At 45.6% G+C, this 24,032-nt stretch overlaps 1 protein-coding gene across 1 annotated transcript in view; it reads right to left on the bottom strand.

Annotated features, from left to right (window-relative positions):
- LOC115166441 (filamin-A-like) overlaps window positions 1–24,032 on the bottom strand; it is a 153,179-nt gene that overhangs the window by 45,554 nt on the left and 83,593 nt on the right. Inside the window, 8 exon segments of the mRNA XM_029720339.1 lie at window positions 3,135–3,338; window positions 3,544–3,705; window positions 4,294–4,467; window positions 4,656–4,784; window positions 11,518–11,658; window positions 12,128–12,227; window positions 15,997–16,164; window positions 17,649–17,728. Of these exon segments, the coding sequence (XP_029576199.1) occupies window positions 3,135–3,338; window positions 3,544–3,705; window positions 4,294–4,467; window positions 4,656–4,784; window positions 11,518–11,658; window positions 12,128–12,227; window positions 15,997–16,164; window positions 17,649–17,728 (1,158 nt within the window).

The raw sequence follows: 24,032 nt of genomic DNA on the forward strand, positions 1-24,032 counted from the left end.
TGTTAAATGTTTCTCTGTTGTGATGTTAAATGTTTCTCTGTTGTGATGTTAAATGTTTCTCTGTTGTGATGTTAAATGTTTCTCTGTTGTGATGTTAAATGTTTCTTTGTTGTGATGTTAGTTAAATGTTTCTCTGTTGTGATGTTAAATGTTTCTTTGTTGTGATGTTAGTTAAATGTTTCTCTGTTGTGATGTTAGTTAAATGTTTCTCTGTTGTGATGTTAAATGTTTCTTTGTTGTGATGTTAGTTAAATGTTTCTCTGTTGTGATGTTAAATGTTTCTCTGTTGTGATGTTAGTTAAATGTTTCTCTGTTGTGATGTTAAATGTTTCTCTGTTGTGATGTTAAATGTTTCTTTGTTGTGATGTTAGTTAAAACCTCTTACATCTAGATGTTCCGCTAGCGGAACACCTGCTCCAATATCCAATGATGGGCATGGCGCGAAATACAAATTCCTCTAAAATCCGAAAACTTCCATTTTTCAAACATATGACTATTTTACAGCATTTTAAAGACAAGAATTTCGTTAATCTAACCACACTGTCCGATTTCAAAAAGGCTTTACAGCGAAAGCAAAACATTAGATTATGTCAGCAGAGTACCCAGCCAGAAATAATCCGACACCCATTTTTCAAGCTAGCATATAATGTCACAAAAAACAAAACCACAGCTAAATGCAGCACTAACCTTTGATGATCTTCATCAGATGACAACCCTAGGACATTATGTTATACAATGCATGCATGTTTTGTTCAATCAAGTTCATATTTATATCAAAAAACAGCTTTTTTACATTAGCATGTGACGTTCAGAACTAGCATACCCCCCGCAAACCTCCGGTGAATTTACTAAATTACTCACGATAAACGTTCACAAAAAACATAACAATTATTTTAAGAATTATAGATACAGAACTCCTCTATGCACTCGATATGTCCGATTTTAAAATAGCTTTTCGGTGAAAGCACATTTTACAATATTCTCAGTAGATAGCCCAGCATCACAGGGCTAGCTATTTAGACACCCAGCAAGTTTAGCCTTCACCAAAATCAGATTTACTATTAGAAAAGTTTGATTACCTTTGATGTTCTTCGTCAGAATGCACTCCCAGGACTTCTAGTTCAATAACAAATGTTGGTTTGGTTCAAAATAATCCATAGTTATATCCAAATAGCGGCGTTTTGTTCATACGTTCAAAACACTATCCGAATGGTAAATAAGGGTCACGCGCATGGCGCATTTCGTGACAAAAGATTTCTAAATATTTCATTACCGTACTTCGAAGCATGTCAACCTCTGTTTAAAATCAATTTTCTCATAAAAAAGCGATAATATTCCGACCGGGAGTCGTTGAATCCGTTCAGAGACGATAGAATAAAATCATGGTGTCGTATCGTGCACGAGCATGAAGCCCTTTGTCCGCTGATAGACCACTTAGCAAAAGCGCTCGTGTGTTTCAGCCAGGGCTTTGAATTACGTCATTCAGCTTTTTCCCGGGCTCTGAGAGCCCATGGGAGCCGTAGGAAGTGTCACGTAACAGCAGAGATCCTTTGTAATGGATAGAGATAATCAAGAAGGGGAAGAAATGGTCAGACAGGGTACTTCCTGAACAGAATCTTCTCATGTTTTGGCCTGCCAAATGAGTTCTGTTATACTCACAGACACCATTCAAACAGTTTTAGAAACTTTGGAGTGTTTTCTATCCAAAGCTAATAATTATATGCATATTCTAGTTTCTGGGCAAGAGTAATAATCAGATTAAATCGGGTACGTTTTTTATCCGGCCGTGAAAATACTGCCCCCTATCCATAACAGGTTAAATGTTTCTCTGTTGTGATGTTAAATGTTTCTTTGTTGTGATGTTAGTTAAATGTTTCTCTGTTGTGATGTTAAATGTTTCTCTGTTGTGATGTTAAATGTTTCTCTTTGTTGTGATGTTAAATGTTTCTCTGTTGTGATGTTAGTTAAATGTTTCTCTGTTGTGATGTTAAATGTTTCTCTGTTGTGATGTTAAATGTTTCTCTTTGTTGTGATGTTAAATGTTTCTCTGTTGTGATGTTAGTTAAATGTTTCTCTCTGTTGTGATGTTAAATGTTTCTCTGTTGTGATGTTAGTTAAATCCCCAACTAAGAAGTGGCATTCTGACAGATGCACCGGAAAATCTTTCTATCCCATTGAGCCCATTGAGTCCATTGAGCCCATTGAGCCCATTGAGTCCATTGAGTCCATTACTGGAGTGTGTTTGAGAGGTCACTACAAACGTTTTCACGGGAAAAAACGAATGGCACATGCAAGAGTGGGACAGAGTCGCGAGAGTACAATGAAAGCAATCAACCCAGTGAGATTTAAGTGCCAAGTGTATTTTGCACCCCTCAAACACATGAAGTAGAGGCTGATAAGGACAGATCAGCAGATGGTGAACCCAAACACACACCATCACTGACCTGCTTCGCGTGTGTCGATGACGAACTCACCAAACACACACCATCACTGACCTGCTTCATGTCGATGATGAACTCACCAAACACACACCATCAGTGACCTGCTTCGTGTCGATGATGAACTCACCAAACACACACCATCACTGACCTGCTTCGCGTGTGTCGATGACGAACTCACCAAACACACACCATCACTGACCTGCTTCATGTCGATGATGAACTCACCAAACACACACCATCAGTGACCTGCTTCGTGTCGATGATGAACTCACCAAACACACACCATCAGTGACCTGCTTCGTGTCGATGATGAACTCACCAAACACACACCATCACTGACCTGCTTCGCGTGTGTCGATGACGAACTCACCAAACACACACCATCACTGACCTGCTTCGCGTGTGTCGATGACGAACTCACCAAACACACACCATCACTGACCTGCTTCGCGTGTGTCGATGACGAACTCACCAAACACACACCATCACTGACCTGCTTCGCGTGTGTCGATGATGAACTCACCAAACACACACCATCACTGACCTGCTTCGCGTGTGTCGATGACGAACTCACCAAACACACACCATCACTGACCTGCTTCGCGTGTGTCGATGACGAACTCAGCAAACACACACCATCAGTGACCTGCTTCGTGTCGATGATGAACTCACCAAACACACACCATCACTGACCTGCTTCGCGTGTGTCGATGACGAACTCAGCGGTTTCGAAGGTTTTGGCCTCGCTGAGGCCCTGTCCAGTCACACGCACCCGGCTGGCGTCGCCGATCCCTGATTGGCTGATCATCACGGTGATGGGGCTGCTGGGAATATGGAGTCTGTTTTTCTTGATGTTCACCAGGTGCTCTCCAATCTCCGTGGGAACAAACGAGATGCCTGGAGCAGGAAAGTTAGAGGCAGTGGAGCTCCTGAGAACGACGACCACAATCTGTTGGTAAACTTTATTGTATTTTTATAGTTGGACTTATGGCTGAGGCATTTTAAATCAGACAAATGTTTCTGTTTAACAGAGGAACACACACCATGTGCCCCAACACACACACACACACACACACACACACACACACACACACACACTGACCGACGTGTCCGTTACGAAGCATCTTGAGATGGCAGGGTTCCTCTCGGCCTGAGGGCGTGGTCAGAGAGGCTGTCAGCTGACTCAGGTCCAGCTCTCCGATGTCCAATGGGATGTCAGCAGCAGAGCCCACCTTCAGATGGGACATCCTCATAGAGTCATCACCTAGGAGACAGAGAGAATATTATAATTATGGGATGTCAGCAGCAGAGCCCACCTTCAGACGGGACATCCTCATAGAGTCATCACCTAGGAGACAGAGAGAATATTATAATTATGGGATGTCAGCAGCAGAGCCCACCTTCAGATGAGACATCCTCATAGAGTCATCACCTAGGAGACAGAGAGAATATTATAATTATGGGATGTCAGCAGCAGAGCCCACCTTCAGATGAGACATCCTCATAGAGTCATCACCTAGGAGACAGAGAGAATATTATAATTATGGGATGTCAGCAGCAGAGCCCACCTTCAGATGGGACATCCTCATAGAGTCATCACCTAGGAGACAGAGAGAATATTATCATTATGGGATGTCAGCAGCAGAGCCCACCTTCAGATGGGACATCCTCATAGAGTCCTCACCTAGGAGACAGAGAGAATATTATAATTATAGGATGTCAGCAGCAGAGCCGTTACTTAGAGACAGACAGGGCAGGGGGGAGTCCACACAAGGCTATTTTGAACATCCATTACATCCACCACACATTCTCACTTCCCCATTTTTCACATAAACCTTAAAGAATGTGTTACCTGTGATGCAGGCGGAGAAGGGGCTGCCGGGGATGTGTTTGTCGTTGTATTTGACCTGGATGCTGTAGTCTCCAGGTAGAACAGGCAGGTAGGACACGGAGCACGTTCCATCCTGGTTATCAACGCAGCTGATGTCGGCGTTAGATGGACCGTCGATGGCTAGCGACAAACCACCTACACACACAGGAGAGAGACAAAAGTTATACAAGATAGAAATTATACACATCAACTCTGTTGGTGAACCAACACAGCTCATATTTATTGTGCTTATGATTGATTTATAATTTAACTGCTACTAATTGTGTGTTATGTGTGTTGCTTGGCTGGTTTCCCATGAGTGCATGTGCTTGTGTGTGTCCTACCCTCTCCTGCGTCCTTGGTGTTGACGGTGAACACAGCAGGTTTGTTGACGGTCCCGTGGATCAGGCCCGGTCCGTACGCACTGACGTTCCCGCTGTTCACATAGTCCACATAGAACTGGAGAGGACAACCTGTTACAGAGAGAGGAGAGAGAGGGGAGAGAGGGGAAGAGAGAGGGGAGGAGAGAGAGAGAGAGAGAGAGAGAGAGAGAGAGGGAGGAGAGAGAGGAAGAGAAAGAGAGAGGAGGAGGAGAGAGAGGAGGAGAGCGGGAGAGGAGAGGAGAGGAGAGGAGAGAGGGGAGGAGAGAGGGGAGGAGAGAGAGAGGGAGGAGAGAGAGAGAGGGGAGAGAGGGGAGAGAGAGGGGGGAGAGAGAGAGAAGAGAGAAGAGAGGGAGGAGAGAGAGGGGAGAGAGGGGAGAGAGAGGGGAGAAGAGAGGGGAGGAGAGAGGAGAGGAGAGGAGAGAGAGAGAGGGGAGGGGAGGAGAAAGAGGAGAGAAGAGAGGGGGGTGAGAGAGAGGAAAGGAGAGGAGAGAGAGAAAGAGAGAGAGAGAGAGGGAGAGAGACAGAGAAAGAGAGGGGAGAGAGAGAGAGAGAGGAGGAGAGAGGGGGGGGAGAGAGAGAGGGAGGAGAGAGGGGAGAGAGGGGAGAGAGAGGGGGAGAGAGAGAGAAAGAGAGAGAGAGGGATGGAGAGAGAGGGGAGAGAGGGGAGAGAGGGGAGAAGAGAGGGGAGGAGAGAGGAGAGGAGAGGAGAGAGAGAGGGGAGGGGAGGAGAGGGGAGAGAGGGGAGGAGAAAGAGGAGAGGAGAGAGGGGGGTGAGAGAGAGGAAAGGAGAGGAGAGAGAGAAAGAGAGAGAGAGAGGGGAGAGAGAGAGAAAGAGAGGGGAGAGAGAGGGGAGAGAGAGAGAGAGAGGGGAGGAGAGAGGGGAGGAGAGAGAGGGAGGAGGGAGAAGGGAGGAGAGAGAGAGAGGGGGAGAGAGAGGGGAGGAGAGAGAGAGAGAGAGAGAGGGGAGGAGAGAGAGGGGAGGAGATAGAGAGAATCAGCATGTCCACATCCAGACCAATACTGTTAGCTATCACAGGAGAGGTTCTTGGCCAGGTAATCAATCAATCAATCAAATGTATTCATAAAGCCCTTTTTACATCAGCCGCTGTCACAAAGTGCTATATAGAAACCCAGCCTAAAACCCCGAACAGCAAGCAATGCAGATGTAGAAGCTAAGAGTCCTAAATATTCTGAAATAACTTCCTCTTTTCCAAAAATATAGACCCTAAAGTGGTATGATTGAGCGAGTGGTGTAATTGGTATTGTTGAGTTAATTATACAGTATACAGTGAATATCATAAGTATTTACCCCCTTTGGATTTCTTCACATTTTATTGTTTTACAAAGTGGGATGAAAACAAATTTAATTGTAATTTCTTGTCAAAGATCTACACAAAATATTATATGTCAAAGTGGAAGTAAAACCCGAATACACCTTGATTTGATAAGTTTTCACTCCCTGAGTCAACCCATGTTAGGAACACCTTTGACTCAACAACCAACAACCATCTAAATAAAGAGATTTATGTGACTGTTTATCAGAGGAGGAGGTGAGGGCTCTGGGAGTGTGGTGCAATAACCTCTCACTCAAAGTCAACAAAACAGAGGAGATGATCGTGGACTTCAGGAAACAGCAGAGGGAGCACCCCCTTTCCCACATCGACGGGACAGCAGTGGAGAAGGTGGAGAGTTTTAAGTTCCTCGGCGTATACATCACGGACAATCTGAAATGGTCCACCCACACAGACCGCGTTTTGAAGAAGGCAAGGCAGCGCCTCTTCAACCTCAGGAGGCTGAAGAAATTCGGCTTGTCACCAAAAACACTCAAACTTTTACAGATGCACAATTGAGAGCATCCTGTCTGGCTGTATCATCGCCTGGTACGGCAACTGCTCCGCCCTCAACCGCAAGGCTCTCCAGAGGGTAGTGAGGTCTGCACAACGCATCACCGGGGGCAAACTACCTGCCCTCCAGGACACCTACACCACCCGATGTCACAGGAAGGCCAAAAAGATAATCAAGGACAACAACCACCCGAGCCACTTCCTGTTCACCCCGCTATCATCCAGAAGGCGAGGTCAGTACAGGTACATCAAAGCTGGAACCGAGAGACTGAAAAACAGCTTCTATCTCCAGACCATCAGACTGATAAACAGCTTCTATCTCCAGACCATCAGACTGATAAACAGCTTCTATCTCCAGGCCATCAGACTGATAAACAGCTTCTATCTCCAGACCATCAGACTGATAAACAGCTTCTATCTCCAGGCCATCAGACTGTTAAACAGCTTCTATCTCCAGACCATCAGACTGATAAACAGCTTCTATCTCAAGACCATCAGACTGTTAAACAGCTTCTATCTCCAGACCATCAGACTGATAAACAGCTTCTATCTCCAGACCATCAGACTGATAAACAGCTTCTATCTCCAGACCATCAGACTGATAAACAGCTTCTATCTCCAGACCATCAGACTGTTAAACAGCTTCTATCTCCAGGCCATCAGACTGATAAACAGCTTCTATCTCCAGACCATCAGACTGATAAACAGCTTCTATCTCCAGGCCATCAGACTGATAAACAGCTTCTATCTCCAGACTGATAAACAGCTTCTATCTCCAGACCATCAGACTGATAAACAGCTTCTATCTCCAGACCATCAGACTGATAAACAGCTTCTATCTCCAGACCATCAGACTGATAAACAGCTTCTATCTCCAGACCATCAGACTGATAAACAGCTTCTATCTCCAGACCATCAGACTGATAAACAGCTTCTATCTCCAGGCCATCAGACTGATAAACAGCTTCTATCTCCAGACTGATAAACAGCTTCTATCTCCAGACCATCAGACTGATAAACAGCTTCTATCTCCAGGCCATCAGACTGATAAACAGCTTCTATCTCCAGACCATCAGACTGATAAACAGCTTCTATCTCCAGGCCATCAGACTGATAAACAGCTTCTATCTCCAGACCATCAGCCTGATAAACAGCTTCTATCTCCAGACCATCAGACTGATAAACAGCTTCTATCTCCAGACCATCAGACTGATAAACAGCTTCTATCTCCAGGCCATCAGACTGGTAAACAGCTTCTATCTCCAGACCATCAGACTGTTAAACAGCTTCTATCTCCAGACCATCAGACTGATAAACAGCTTCTATCTCCAGACCATCAGACTGATAAACAGCTTCTATCTCCAGACCATCAGACTGATAAACAGCTTCTATCTCCAGACCATCAGACTGATAAACAGCTTCTATCTCCAGACCATCAGACTGATAAACAGCTTCTATCTCCAGACCATCAGACTGTTAAACAGCTTCTATCTCCAGACCATCAGACTGATAAACAGCCATCAATAACACAGAGAGGCGGCTGCCAACATACTGACTTGAAATCATTGGCCACTTTAATAAATGGATCACTAGTCACTTTAATAATGTCACTTTAATAATGTTTACATATCTTGCATTACTCATCTCATATGTATATACTGTATTCTATACTATTCTTAGTCTATGTCGCTCTAACATTGCTCGTCCATATATTTATATATTCTCAATTCGATTCCTTACTTAGATTTGTGTATTGGGTATATGTTGTGAAATTGTTAGATTACTTGTTTGATATTACTGCACTGTTGGAACTAGAAGCACAAGCATTTCACTACACTCGCAATAACATCTGCTAACCATGTGTATGTGACCGATAAAATTGTATTTTATTTTATTTTGAGAGTGAACTGGCTTACCCACATTTATTGTGTGTGTGTGTGTGTGTGTGTGTGTGTGTGTGTGTACTGTTAGCGTTAGTGTCTATAGTGTGTGTTGTTAGTGTGTATAGTGTGTGTTGTTAATGTGTATAGTGTGTATAGTGTGTGTTGTTAGTGTGTATAGTGTGTGTTGTTAGTGTGTATAGTGTGTGTTGTTAGTGTGTATAGTGTGTGTTGTTAGTGTGTATAGTGTGTGTTGTTAGTGTGTATAGTGTGTGTTGTTAGTGTGTATAGTGTGTGTCGTTAGTGTGTATAGTGTGTGTTGTTAGTGTGTATAGTGTGTATTGTTAGTGTGTATAGTGTGTGTATAGTGTATAGTGTGTATAGTGTGTGTAGTGTGTGTATAGTGTGTGTAGTGTGTATAGTTAGTGTGTATAGTGTGTGTTGTTAGTGTGTATAGTGTGTATAGTTAGTGTGTATAGTGTGTGTATAGTGTGTATAGTGTGTATAGTGTGTGTTGTTAGTGTGTATAGTGTGTGTATAGTGTGTGTTGTTAGTGTGTATAGTGTGTGTTGTTAGTGTGTATAGTGTGTGTAGTGTGTGTATAGTGTGTTGTTAGTGTGTATAGTGTGTGTTGTTAGTGTGTATAGTGTGTGTTGTTAGTGTGTATAGTGTGTGTATAGTGTGTATAGTGTGTGTTGTTAGTGTGTATAGTGTGTGTTGTTAGTGTGTATAGTGTGTGTTGTTAGTGTGTATAGTGTGTGTCGTTAGTGTGTATAGTGTGTATAGTGTGTGTTGTTAGTGTGTATAGTTAGTGTGTATAGTGTGTGTTGTTAGTGTGTATAGTGTGTGTATAGTGTGTGTATAGTGTGTGTAGTGTGTATAGTGTGTGTATAGTGTGTATAGTGTGTGTTGTTAGTGTGTATAGTGTGTGTTGTTAGTGTGTATAGTGTGTGTATAGTGTGTATAGTGTGTATAGTGTGTGTTGTAGTGTGTATAGTGTGTGTTGTAGTGTGTATAGTGTGTGTAGTGTGTGTTGTTAGTGTGTATAGTGTGTGTATAGTGTGTATAGTGTGTATAGTGTGTATAGTGTGTGTTGTAGTGTTTATAGTGTGTGTTGTAGTGTGTATAGTGTGTGTAGTGTGTGTTGTTAGTGTGTATAGTGTGTGTATAGTGTGTGTAGTGTGTGTTGTTAGTGTGTATAGTGTGTGTTGTAGTGTGTATAGTGTGTGTATAGTGTATAGTGTGTATAGTGTGTGTATAGTGTGTGTATAGTGTGTGTATAGTGTGTGTATAGTGTGTATAGTGTGTATAGTGCGTGTATAGTGTGTATAGTGTGTATAGTGTGTGTATAGTGTGTAGTGTGTGTATAGTGTGTATAGTGTGTATAGTGTGTGTATAGTGTGTATAGTGTGTGTATAGTGTGTGTATAGTGTGTGTATAGTGTGTGTATAGTGTGTGTATAGTGTGTAGTGTGTGTATAGTGTGTATAGTGTGTGTATAGTGTGTATAGTGTGTGTATAGTGTGTGTATAGTGTGTGTATAGTGTGTGTATGTGTGTGTATAGTGTGTAGTGTGTAGTGTGTGTAGTGTGTATAGTGTGTGTATAGTGTGTATAGTGTGTGTTGTTAGTGTGTATAGTGTGTGTTGTTAGTGTGTATAGTGTGTGTATAGTGTGTATAGTGTGTATAGCGTGTGTTGTAGTGTGTATAGTGTGTGTTGTAGTGTGTATAGTGTGTGTAGTGTGTGTTGTTAGTGTGTATAGTGTGTGTATAGTGTGTATAGTGTGTATAGTGTGTATAGTGTGTGTTGTAGTGTGTATAGTGTGTGTTGTAGTGTGTATAGTGTGTGTAGTGTGTGTTGTTAGTGTGTATAGTGTGTGTATAGTGTGTGTAGTGTGTGTTGTTAGTGTGTATAGTGTGTGTTGTAGTGTGTATAGTGTGTGTATAGTGTATAGTGTGTATAGTGTGTGTATAGTGTGTGTATAGTGTGTGTATAGTGTGTGTATAGTGTGTATAGTGTGTATAGTGTGTATAGTGTATAGTGTGTATAGTGTGTAGTGTGTGTATAGTGTGTATAGTGTGTATAGTGTGTGTATAGTGTGTATAGTGTTTGTATAGTGTGTGTATAGTGTGTGTATAGTGTGTGTATAGTGTGTGTATAGTGTGTAGTGTGTGTATAGTGTGTATAGTGTGTATAGTGTGTGTATAGTGTGTATAGTGTGTGTATAGTGTGTGTATAGTGTGTGTATAGTGTGTGTATAGTGTGTAGTGTGTGTATAGTGTGTATAGTGTGTATAGTGTGTGTATAGTGTGTATAGTGTGTGTATAGTGTGTGTATAGTGTGTGTATAGTGTGTGTATAGTGTGTAGTGTGTGTATAGTGTGTAGTGTGTAGTGTGTGTATAGTGTGTATAGTGTGTATAGTGTGTGTATAGTGTGTAGTGTGTGTATAGTGTGTAGTGTGTGTATAGTGTGTATAGTGTGTATAGTGTGTGTATAGTGTGTATAGTGTGTGTATAGTGTGTGTATAGTGTGTAGTGTGTGTATAGTGTGTGTATAGTGTGTGTAGTGTGTGTATAGTGTGTGTATAGTGTGTGTATAGTGTGTATAGTGTGTGTAGTGTGTGTATAGTGTGTATAGTGTGTGTATAGTGTGTGTATAGTGTGTGTAGTGTGTGTAAAGTGTGTGTATAGTGTGTATAGTGTGTGTAGTGTGTGTATAGTGTGTGTATAGTGTGTGTATAGTGTGTGTATAGTGTGTATAGTGTGTATAGTGTGTATAGTGTGTGTATAGTGTGTATAGTGTGTGTATAGTGTGTATAGTGTGTGTAGTGTGTGTATAGTGTGTGTATAGTGTATAGTGTATAGTGTATAGTGTGTGTTGTTAGTGTGTATAGTGTGTGTTGTTAGTGTGTATAGTGTGTGTTGTTAGTGTGTATAGTGTGTGTTGTTAGTGTGTATAGTGTGTATAGTGTGTATAGTGTATAGTGTGTGTATAGTGTGTATAGTGTGTGTTGTTAGTGTGTATAGTGTGTGTTGTTAGTGTGTATAGTGTGTATAGTGTATAGTGTGTGTATAGTGTATAGTGTGTGTTGTCCGTACCAGGGATGTGTATCCCGTCGTATTTAATGTCCATCTCGTGAAGACCGGCCTCAGTCGGAGCGTATTTAACCGTTACCGTCCCGTCCTTATTGTCTGTGATGTCCAGCTTGGCTGTCTTACCGGACGGCATGCGCACATCACCTGGGGACGAGACAACGATTAGAGGACACCTGTTAGAGGACACCTGGGGACCTGACAACGGTTAGAGGACACCTGGGGACGAGACAACGGTTAGAGGACACCTGGGGACGAGACAACGGTTAGAGGACACCTGGGGGACGAGACAACGGTTAGAGGACACCTGGGGACGAGACAACGATTAGAGGACACCTGGGGACGAGACAACGATTAGAGGACACCTGTTAGAGGACACCTGGGGACGAGACAACGGTTAGAGGACACCTGGGGGACGAGACAACGGTTAGAGGACACGGCTACATCCGGTCTGCTCTCTGCTTCTTAAACCCGTGTTGTTTTGTTGTGTATGTGTGTGTGTGTGTGTGTGTGTGTGTGTGTGTGTGTGTGTGTGTGTGTGTGTGTGTGTGTGTGTGTGTGTGTGTGTGTGTGTGTGTGTGTGTGTGTGTGTGTGTGTGTGTGTGTGTGTGTGTACCTGTGATCTCTCCATTCTGGACGGTGAAGGGGATGATCAGATCAAACGGCCGGAGTCTCACAACGTCCAAACCGTTCGTTTCCATTGGCCGGTCTGTTGCCTAGAGGGCAGAGGTCAACGAGAGTCTGAGGGGGGAGGGAGGAGGGTTGGGTAGGGAGGGGGAGGGAGGGACTGAGGTATGGGGTTGGGTGAGGAGGGTGAGGGACTGAGGTATGGGGGTTGGGTGAGGAGGGGTGAGGTATGGGTTGGTGAGGGGGGTGAGGAGGGGTGAGGTATGGGGTTGGGTGAGGAGGGTGAGGAGGGGTGAGGTATGGGGTTGTTGAGGGGTTGAGGAGGGGTGAGGTATGGGGCTGGGTGAGGTATGGGGTTGGGTGAGGAGGGGTGAGGAGGGGTGAGGTATGGGGCTGGGTGAGGAGGGGTGAGGAGGGGTGAGGAGGGGTGAGGTATGCAGGTACACCCTGCAGAATAGACTGTAGCTGAAATGAGAAGGCGATAAGGACCAAACACCAAAACATACAACACACAAGATGATGAGGATGACGATGATGATGATGAAGAAGATGAAACCACAGACATTGACACTGAGAGAATTACATCATAACATAAGCAACAGGCAGACAGACGATATAGAGACACACGGCGGCCATTTTGTCAAATGTGGAGTCACATTAATGATTCACAAAATAGCCACTAATCCCCTTGTGAGGGCGAGAGGAGAGGAGAAGAGAAGAGAAGAGAAGAGGAGAGGAGAGGAGAGGAGAGGAGAGGAGAGTAGAGGAGAGGAGAGGAGAGGAGAAGAGAGGAGAGGAGAGGAGAGGGAAGAGAGGAGAGGGAAGAGAGGAGAGGAGAGGAGAGGAGAGGAGAGGAGAGGGAGAGGAGAGGAGGGGAGAGGGAAGAGAGGAGAGGGAAAAGAGGAGAGGAGAGGAGAGGAGAGGAGAGGAGAGGAGAGGAGAAGAGAAGAGAAGAGAGGAGAGGGAAGAGAGGAGAGGAGAGGAGAGGAGAGGAGAGGAGAGGAGAAGAGGAGAGGAGAGGAGAGGAGAGGAGAGGAGAAGAGAAGAGAAGAGAGGAGAGGAGAGGAGAGGAGAGGAGAGGAGAGGAGAGGAGAGGAGAGGAGAGGAGAGGAGAGGAGAGGAGAGACCAGTACCGAGGGTTGTTGACTGTAGTTCTGTGGTAGCTGTTCCTGTTGAGGGAGCTGATCTGAGGGGGCTCCTTCCAATGCCTGAGGGGGAGGAGAGGGGAAGTAGGAGGGAGGGAAGAGGAGCGAGGGATAAAACGAGGAGAGGTAAGGAGGGGAGCAGGTAAGGAGGGATAAGGGGAGGGAGGAGAGGAAGGAGGGAGGGAAGAGGAGAGAGGGATAAAACGAGGAGAGGTAAGGAGGGGAGCAGGTAAGGAGGGAGAAAGGGAGGGAGGAGAGGGAGGAGGGAGTGAAGAGGAGAGAGGGATAAAACGAGGAGAGGTAAGGAGGGGAGCAGGTAAGGAGGGAGAAAGGGAGGGAGGAGAGGAAGGAGGGAGGGAAGAGGAGAGAGGGATAAAACGAGGAGAGGTAAGGAGGGGAGTGGAGAGAAATAGAAGAGATGTGTGTTTGTTTGACTCGGCTCTGGGTTTACGAGGGCTCAACATTACACAATGTTCATATAGAAATGTGTAGTCTAGAACAGACATGATTGTCTGTCAGAAAGGTGTCAGATCTATTGGTTACATTTCTATCTGCAACGTCCTGTCACCTCCACTAGACTGACGAGCTCTGTGTCTCTGGACAGTCCAATGAGCAGCTGCTGTAGAGAGAGGGCGGGCCAAGAGGTCTCATTAACCAATCAAAGACTCACACACACCTGCAAAGACCACAGGTTTTAAAATCTGTGTTCAAATACTATTGCCAATATCTCAACTATTTACACATACATTCGAGGTAAGTAATCAGATATATTGAATTTGAAAAGACAAATTAGTTCAAAATAAAAATGTATTTGGAAGTACAGTTGTAAAGAATTTGAAAAATGCATTTAACCTGGGGATTTAACCTGGGGATTTAACCTGGGGATTTAACCTGGGGATTTAACCTGGGGATTTCACCTGGGTATTTAACCTGGGGATTTAACCTGGGGATTTAACCTGGGTATTTCACCTGGGTATTTCACCTGGGGATTTCACCTGGGGATTTAACCTGGGTATTTAACCTGGGTATTTAACCTAGGTATTTAACCTAGGTATTTAACCCGGGGATTTAACCCAGGATTTAACCTGGGTATTTAACCTAGGTATTTAACCCGGGGATTTAACCCAGGACTTAACCTGGGTATTTTAACCAGGTATTTAACCCATTTTTTAAATCCAGGTATTTAACCCGGGTATTTAACCTGGGGATTTAACCTGGGGATTTAACCTGGGGATTTAACCCGAGTATTTAACCTGGGGATTGATGAGTTACATACCGTGACCAGGAAGGGGCTGTTGGGGATGAGTTACGTACCAGGAAGGGGCTGTTAGGGATGAGTTACGTACCGTACCAGGAAGGGGCTGTTGGGGATGAGTTACGTACCAGGAAGGAGCTGTTAGGGATGAGTTACGTACCGTACCAGGAAGGGGCTGTTGGGGATGAGTTACGTACCAGGAAGGGGCTGTTGGGGATGAGTTACGTACCGTGACCAGGAAGGGGCTGTTGGGGATGAGTTACGTACCAGGAAGGAGCTGTTAGGGATGAGTTACGTACCAGGAAGGAGCTGTTAGGGATGAGTTACGTACCAGGAAGGGGCTGTTGGGGATGAGTTACGTACCAGGAAGGGGCTGTTGGGGATGAGTTACATACCGTGACCAGGAAGGAGCTGTTAGGGATGAGTTACGTACCGTGACCAGGAAGGGGCTGTTGGGGATGAGTTACGTACCAGGAAGGGGCTGTTGGGGATGAGTTACGTACCAGGAAGGAGCTGTTAGGGATGAGTTACGTACCAGGAAGGGGCTGTTGGGGATGAGTTACGTACCAGGAAGGGGCTGTTGGGGATGAGTTACGTACCAGGAAGGAGCTGTTAGGGATGAGTTACGTACCATACCAGGAAGGGGCTGTTGGGGATGAGTTACGTACCGTGACCAGGAAGGGGCTGTTAGGGATGAGTTACGTACTGTGACCAGGAAGGGGCTGTTGGGGATGAGTTACGTACCGTGACCAGGAAGGGGCTGTTGGGGATGAGTTACGTACCAGGAAGGGGCTGTTGGGGATGAGTTACGTACCAGGAAGGGGCTGTTGGGGATGAGTTACGTACCGTGACCAGGAAGGCGCTGTTAGGGATGAGTTACGTACCGTGACCAGGAAGGGGCTGTTGGGGATGAGTTACGTACCATGACCAGGAAGGGGCTGTTGGGGATGAGTTACGTACCGTGACCAGGAAGGGGCTGTTGGGGATGAGTTACGTACCAGGAAGGAGCTGTTAGGGATGAGTTACGTACCAGGAAGGGGCTGTTAGGGATGAGTTACGTACCAGGAAGGAGCTGTTAGGGATGAGTTACGTACCAGGAAGGGGCTGTTGGGGATGAGTTACGTACCAGGAAGGGGCTGTTGGGGATGAGTTACGTACCAGGAAGGGGCTGTTAGGGATGAGTTACGTACCAGGAAGGGGCTGTTAGGGATGAGTTACGTACCAGGAAGGGGCTGTTAGGGATGAGTTACGTACCGTGACCAGGAAGGGGCTGTTGGGGATGAGTTACGTACCAGGAAGGGGCTGTTGGGGATGAGTTACGTACCGTGACCAGGAAGGGGCTGTTGGGGATGAGTTACGTACCAGGAAGGAGCTGTTAGGGATGAGTTACGTAACAAGAAGGGGCTGTTGGGGATGAGTTACGTACCAGGAAGGAGCTGTTGGGGATGAGTTACGTACCGTGACCAGGAAGGGGCTGTTGGGGATGAGTTCCCCTCCAAAGCGAACGCAGATGCAGTAATCTCCAGGCTGGGGGGCGGTGTAGAAGATATCAAAGGTTCCATCCTCCTTCTCCACCACGTCTACTTCTAACTCCACCCCTTCTGGGGTACACACACTGCACGTCACCTAGAGAGGAGAGAGGGGTGGAGAGGAGAGTCACGTCACCTAGAGAGGAGAGAGGGGTGGAGAGGCACGTCACCTAGAGAGGAGGGAGGGGTGGAGAGGTACGTCCCTTAGAGAGGAGAGAGAGGAGGGAGGGAGTGGAGAGTCACGTCACCTGGAGAGGAGAGAGAGGAGGGAGGGGGTGGAGAGGCACGTCACCTAGAGAGGAGAGAGAGGAGGGAGGGGGTGGAGAGGCACGTCACCTAGAGAGGAGAGAGAGGAGGGAGGGAGTGGAGAGGCACCTCACCTAGAGAGGAGAGAGGGGTGGAGAGGCACGTCACCTAGAGAGGAGGGAGGGGTGGAGAGGTACGTCCCCTAGAGAGGAGAGAGGGAGAGGAGAGGAGAGGCACGTCACCTAGAGAGGAGAGAGGAAGAGGAGAGGAGAGGCACGTCACCTGGAGAGGAGTGAGAGAGGAGGGAGGGAGTGGAGTGGAGAGGCACGTCACCTAGAGAGGAGAGAGAGGAGGGAGGGAGAGGCACATCACCTAGAGAGGAGAGAGAGGAGGGAGGGAGTGGAGAGGCACGTCACCTAGAGAGGAGAGAGAGGAGAGAGGGGTGGAGAAGCACGTCACCTAGAGAGGAGAGAGAGGAGGGAGGGAGTGGAGAGGCACGTCACCTAGAGAGGAGAGAGAGGAGAGAGGGGTGGAGAGGCACGTCACCTAGAGAGGAGAGAGAGGAGAGAGGGGTGGAGAGGCATGTCACCTAGAGAGGAGAGAGGGGTGGAGAGGCACGTCACCTAGAGAGGAGGGAGGGGTGGAGAGGTACGTCCCCTAGAAAGGGAGAGGAGAGGCACGTCACCTGGAAAGGAGAGAGGGGTGGAGAGGCACGTCACCTAGAGAGGAGAGAGGGAGAGGAGAGGAGAGGCACGTCACCTGGAGAGGAGAGAGAGAGGAGGGAGGGGTGGAGAGGCACGTCCCCTTTAGAGGAAAGAGGGAGAGGAGAGGAGAGGCATGTCACCTAGAGAGGAGAGAGGAAGAGGAGAGGAGAGGCACGTCACCTGGAGAGGAGTGAGAGAGGAGGGAGGGAGTGGAGTGGAGAGGCACATCACCTAGAGAGGAGAGAGAGGAGGGAGGGGGTGGAGAGGCACATCACCTAGAGAGGAGAGAGAGGAGGGAGGGAGTGGAGAGGCACGTCACCTAGAGAGGAGAGAGAGGAGAGAGGGGTGGAGAGGCACGTCACCTAGAGAGGAGAGAGAGGAAGGAGGGGAGAGACCCTGACCCTGTCCCTAACTCTAACTCTGACCCTAAACTCTAACCCTAACTCTAACTAACTCTAACTCTAACCCTAACTCTAACTAACTCTAACTCTAACCCTAACCCTAACTCTAACTCTGACCCTAAACCTAACTCTGACCCTAAACCCTAATCCTAACCCTAACCCTAACCCCTAAACCAAACAAATAGGAGAAACAGAATCTTTCTATGATGCCAACATCTGTTCATGTTCACCTTTCCTTTTCCAGCAGCCTTCGCATTCACAGTGATGACGGTCTGCTCGCCGCTCTGGATGGTCGTACCCACACCAGCTCCTGAGAGAGGTGGAGGGATGGAGAGATGGAGAGATGGAGGGATGGAGAAGTGGAGGAATGGAGAGATTTAGGGATGGAGAGGTGGAGGGAAGGATGAATGGAGGGATGGAGAGATGGAGGGATGGAGAGATGGAGGAATGGAGGGATGGAGGGGTAGAGAGATGGAGGGATTGAGGGATGGAGGGGTAGAGGGATGTGAGATGGCGGGATGGAGAGGTAGAGAGGTAGAGGGATGGAGGGATAAGAGATGGAGGGATTGGGGGAAATAGAGTCAGACACAAAGTAAAAGTCTGAGACTCCCTCCCTCCCTTCCACATGTCATCCATGTATCATCTCCATGATCCCATGAGCCCTATTCTCCTTAAAGCACTATACACGTATAAGGAACACAATGTCACCATGCCATCTTCTACTGTTAGACTACATTAGTTATTAGACGAGAGAGAGAAAGAGAGAGAGTTGAAGAGAGAAAGAGAGAGAGAAAGAAAGAGAGAGAGAGAGTACACTGTGGCAAACTTTTTGACCATGGTTACTGATCAAAACCCTAGAAAAACCTTGACAAAGTACAGGCTCAGTGAGCACAGACTTGCCATTGAGAAGGGTAGACACAGGAAAACCTGGCTCCCTGTAGAGGAAAGGCTGTGCAACCACTGCACAACAGCAGAACCTGAGACGGAGCTGCATTTCCTGACGAAATGTAAAAAACATAAAACAATTAGAGAGTGTCATTTCCCCAAATTTGAAACCCTTATTCAAGGTTTCAAAGACCTCTCTGATGAGGATAGGCTACCCGTCCTGTTGGGGGAGGACGCAGAGAGCTGTGGGTTGTGTTAATATTCTTGTGTTAATATTGTTAACATAATATTATGTTAATATTGTAAATCTCCAAAGTAAGCTTTGGCAATATGTACATTGTTACGTCATGCCAATAAAGCAAATTGAATTGAATTGAGAGATAGAGAGAGAGGTCATGAGAGGTCATGAGCTCCCACATTTTTCAGCATGTTTTTACAAAAAGATAGATTCAGATAGATTCACTGTCACCAGGACATATACAGGATACTACCCTCCACAACACTATGTCACCAGGACATATACAGGATACTACCCTCCACAACACTATGTCACCAGGACATATACAGGATACTACCCTCCACAACACTATGTCACCAGGACATATACAGGATACTACCCTCCACAACACTATGTCACCAGGACATATACAGGATACTACCCTCCACAACACTATGTCACCAGGACATATACAGGATACTACCCTCCACAACACTATGTCACCAGGACATATACAGGATACTACCCTCCACAACACTATGTCACCAGGACATATACAGGATACTACCCTCCACAACACTATGTCACCAGGACATATACAGGATACTACCCTCCACAACACTATGTCACCAGGACATATACAGGATACTACCCTCTACAACACTATGTCACCAGGACATATACAGGATACTACCCTCCACAACATAACCTTCACTATGTCACCAGGACATATACAGGATACTACTGTCATGACGTTGGCCTGTGGGTAAGGTTTATGACCCCCCCCCCATAAATACCTTTCTCCCTTCCCCTCTCTTACTGACCCTACTGAAGGACTGCTGTCCTGAAGGACTGCTGTCCTGTTAAATATAGAGAGTCTGGGAACATCAAACAAATGGGGAAAGGAACCATATTTTGGTAATAAAACCAGTTGGAAATATGCTTTGGAAAGTAATGAGTATGTAGGTCAGTTCAGTTGTCATCTGAGACATTATGACTGATGACAGGACGACATAAACTGTACCTGGGAAAGTATACACCCTCTAGTTATCAGAGTAACATGGAATTGTTATGCAATTGAAATGTTTGATATTGAAATTGTTTGTTAGGAGATGAAATGTAATTTTAGCTTCCAAATGAGAGATTTGGGTTTTCATAAGGAAAGTGCCCTGCTTGATCAGTGGCCCACCCCTGTGAAGAGGAGGGGTTATAAACGATGAAACACATCCTTCCCCCCTCTCCACTATATAAGCCTTTGACGAAAAGATAACCAGGTTGTTCCAGTACGGGAGGTCTGCAGCCTCTACGTTAGAAGGACACACATGTCAAGGACAGAACTAAGCCAACCTCGGCGTGAGCTTTGGTTGTGAATGGTATGAACTTTGAGCTTATTCACTACAGAAGTGATACTTCCTAGCCGTTGAGTTAGCAGCGGACGCTGTAGACGTGGGCTAGGAAAGGACGGACGACGGATCCAGTCTAACAGACGGACAAAGATACCACCACGTATCCAATTTACCACCAGAGACATTCTTAAGAGTTTACAGGAAGATCTGTTGGCCAACCCGGCCAGCATCTACAACCAATCTACCGAAGCGCAGCTCAGAGTAAATATTTATTGCATTTTTCTTTTCCAAATGGGCGGTAATTTAGAATGCATAAGATAATGTATGTACGATAGCATAGCTGCTGTTTGTGGTTCCTAAGTCTTCCCGCTCTTACATTCAAGCCCAACCCCCTTTCCTTTGTGTAACCAGGTTCTGTCCACCGGGACGTTTTCTGTATGACATCATTTGTATTCTGTGTATTTGTAATTCTGTGTGATTAGTTTAGGTATTTAGTAAATAAATAAATTAAACCCAATTTGTATTGCTGATTCAACTTGTTAGCCAGGGTTCGTGAAGATAACCAAGAATTTACAACTTTCCTTATGAGACTGAAAATAAGACAAGGGTTAATATTGACTGCTATCGATGTAAAATATTACAAAGTATTTTAAGAGTTTATTCGGAAGATAACGGCTCTATAAACGTTCTTCCGTGGTGCCCCGACTTTCTAGTTAATTACATTTACATGATTAGCTTAATCAGGTAATATTAATTACAGAGAAATCATTTTATAAGTTAGCATGTCATATCACTTAATCCGGCATAGCCAAAGACACAACACTACCCTCCACAACAACACTATGTCACCAGGACATATACAGGATACTACCCTCCACAACACTATGTCACCAGGACATATACAGGATACTACCCTCCACAACACTATGTCACCAGGACATATACAGGATACTACCCTCCACGACACTATGTCACCAGGACATATACAGGATACTACCCTCCACAACACTATGTCACCAGGACATATACAGGATACTACCCTCCACAACATAACCTTCACTATGTCACCAGGACATATACAGGATACTACCCTCTACAACACTATGTCACCAGGACATATACAGGATACTACCCTCCACAGCACTATGTCACCAGGACATATACAGGATACTACCCTCCACAACACTATGTCACCAGGACATATACAGGATACTAACCTCCACAACACTATGTTACCAGGACATATACAGGATACTACCCTCCACAACACTATGTCACCAGGACATATACAGGATACTACCCTCTACAACACTATGTCACCAGGATATATACAGGATACTACCCTCCACAACACTATGTCACCAGGACATATACAGGATACTACCCTCTACAACATAACCTTCACAATGTCACCAGGACATATACAGGATACTACCCTCCACAACATAACCTTCACTATGTCACCAGGACATATACAGGATACTACCCTCTACAACACTATGTCACCAGGACATATACAGGATACTACCCTCCACAACACTATGTCACCAGGACATATACAGGATACTACCCTCCACAACATAACCTTCACTATGTCACCAGGACATATACAGGATACTACCCTCTACAACACTATGTCACCAGGACATATACAGGATACTACCCTCCACAACACTATGTCACCAGGACATTTACAGGATACTACCCTCCACAACACTATGTCACCAGGACATATACAGGATACTACCCTCCACAACATAACCTTCACTATGTCACCAGGACATATACAGGATACTACCCTCAACTACATAACCTTCACTATGTCACCAGGACAGATACTACCCTCCACAACACTATGTCACCAGGACATATACAGGATACTACCCTCCACAACACTATGTCACCAGGACATATACAGGATACTACCCTCTACAACACTATGTCACCAGGACATATACAGGATACTACCCTCTACAACACTATGTCACCAGAACATATACAGGATACTACCCTCCACAACATAACCTTCACTATGTCACCAGGACATATACAGGATACTACCCTCTACAACACTATGTCACCAGGACATATACAGGATACTACCCTCTACAACACTATGTCACCAGGACATATACAGGATACTACCCTCCACAACACTATGTCCCCAGGACATATACAGGATACTACCCTCTACAACACTATGTCACCAGGACATATACAGGATACTACCCTCCACAACACTATGTCACCAGGACATATACAGGATACTACCCTCTACAACACTATGTCACCAGGACATATACAGGATACTACCCTCCACAACACTATGTCACCAGGACATATACAGGATACTACCCTCTACAACACTATGTCACCAGGACATATACAGGATACTACCCTCCACAACACTATGTCACCAGGACACATACAGGATACTACCCTCTACAACACTATGTCACCAGGACATATACAGGATACTACCCTCTACAACACTATGTCACCAGGACATATACAGGATACTACCCTCCACAACACTATGTCACCAGGACATATACAGGATACTACCCTCTACAACACTATGTCACCAGGACATATACAGGATTCTACCCTCCACAACACTATGTCACCAGGACATATACAGGATACTACCCTCTACAACACTATGTCACCAGGACATATACAGGATTCTACCCTCCACAACACTATGTCACCAGGACATATACAGGATACTACCCTAAACAACACTATGTCACCAGGACATATACAGGATACTACCCTCCACAACACTATGTCACCAGGACATATACAGGATACTACCCTCCACAACACTATGTCACCAGGACATATACAGGATACTACCCTAAACAACATAACTTTCACTCCAAATCAAAATTCCAAACCTACAACCTGATTTTGGATGGAATTACCTTCATACCACCAAAGATTATTATTCCCAAGCCAAACAGCTCTGGCAAACAAACAGAAACCTGAAAACACCATCCAACCTGGAACTGAGTGAGTAATGTTTAGTCTGAAACTATTTTTTTATTTTCAAAAGCCAAGTAGAAAAATGCATTACAATGATATATTTTACTTTATAAGAACTGAATGCTAGGACAAAGAGGTACAACTTTAATTAGCACTGAGGTGTGAAGCGAGAGGTGTCGAAGCCCTTGATCCCAACAACGAGTGTCACACAACCAAATGCAGAGCCCTTTGAAGCCCCCTCTCGCTGTTCAGAGGTAATTCAAATACAGAATCCTCTGGATGTAAAAAAATCATAAGGCACAAAAAGAGTACAAAATGAAGAACCTGGAAAATCACGAGACACTTTTGCTGACTATTATAAAATAGGAATATAAGCAACTTAATCTTCCACACAGACCATCCCTGACACAGACCAATGAAAATCCCCAAGCCCAGGTGATCCCACCCCCTCTGAGCACCTCCCCCATCAGCCACCCTGATAGCCCTCCTGACAACTCCCCCACACCCACTGAGGACATACACAAGCCACATATTGTTCTCCTTGTGGACTTAAACAGGAAATATATACAAGAAAATAAACTTTTTCCCAAACACACAGCATGTCTAAACACTGGTGTCCAAACACCCAGAGCACCCTAGACCTTCTGTCTGAGGACCAACTAGGTTCACCCAGCGCACCCTAGACCTTCTGTCTGAGGACCAACTAGGTTCACCCAGCCACATAATAATACATACAGGCACAAACGACCTGAGGGTCCAGCAAGAAAGGGTGGCCACAGCACTGAAGGGAGTGATTGAAAAAGCTTCTTCCACTTTCCCCAACGCACAAGTGGTTATCTCCACCCTGCTACCACGAAAATACTTCCACCCTGCTACCATACAGCAGATAAACGCAAGTATTTCCCTTGACTGTGCCTCAAAACCTGGCCCACCACTCCACCCTGGACTAATGTCTACCTGGCCCACCACTCCACCCTGGACTAATGTCTACCTGGCCCACCACTCCACCCTGGACTAATGTCTACCTGGCCCACCACTCCACCCTGGACTAATGTCTACCTGGCCCACCACTCCACCCTGGACTAATGTCTACCTGGCCCACCACTCCACCCTGGACTAATGTCTACTTGGCCCACCACTCCACCCTGGACTAATGTCTACCTGGCCCACCACTCCAC

This window comes from Salmo trutta, chromosome 28 (assembly GCF_901001165.1).
Source record: "Salmo trutta chromosome 28, fSalTru1.1, whole genome shotgun sequence".
Taxonomy (NCBI): Eukaryota; Metazoa; Chordata; class Actinopteri; order Salmoniformes; family Salmonidae; genus Salmo; species Salmo trutta.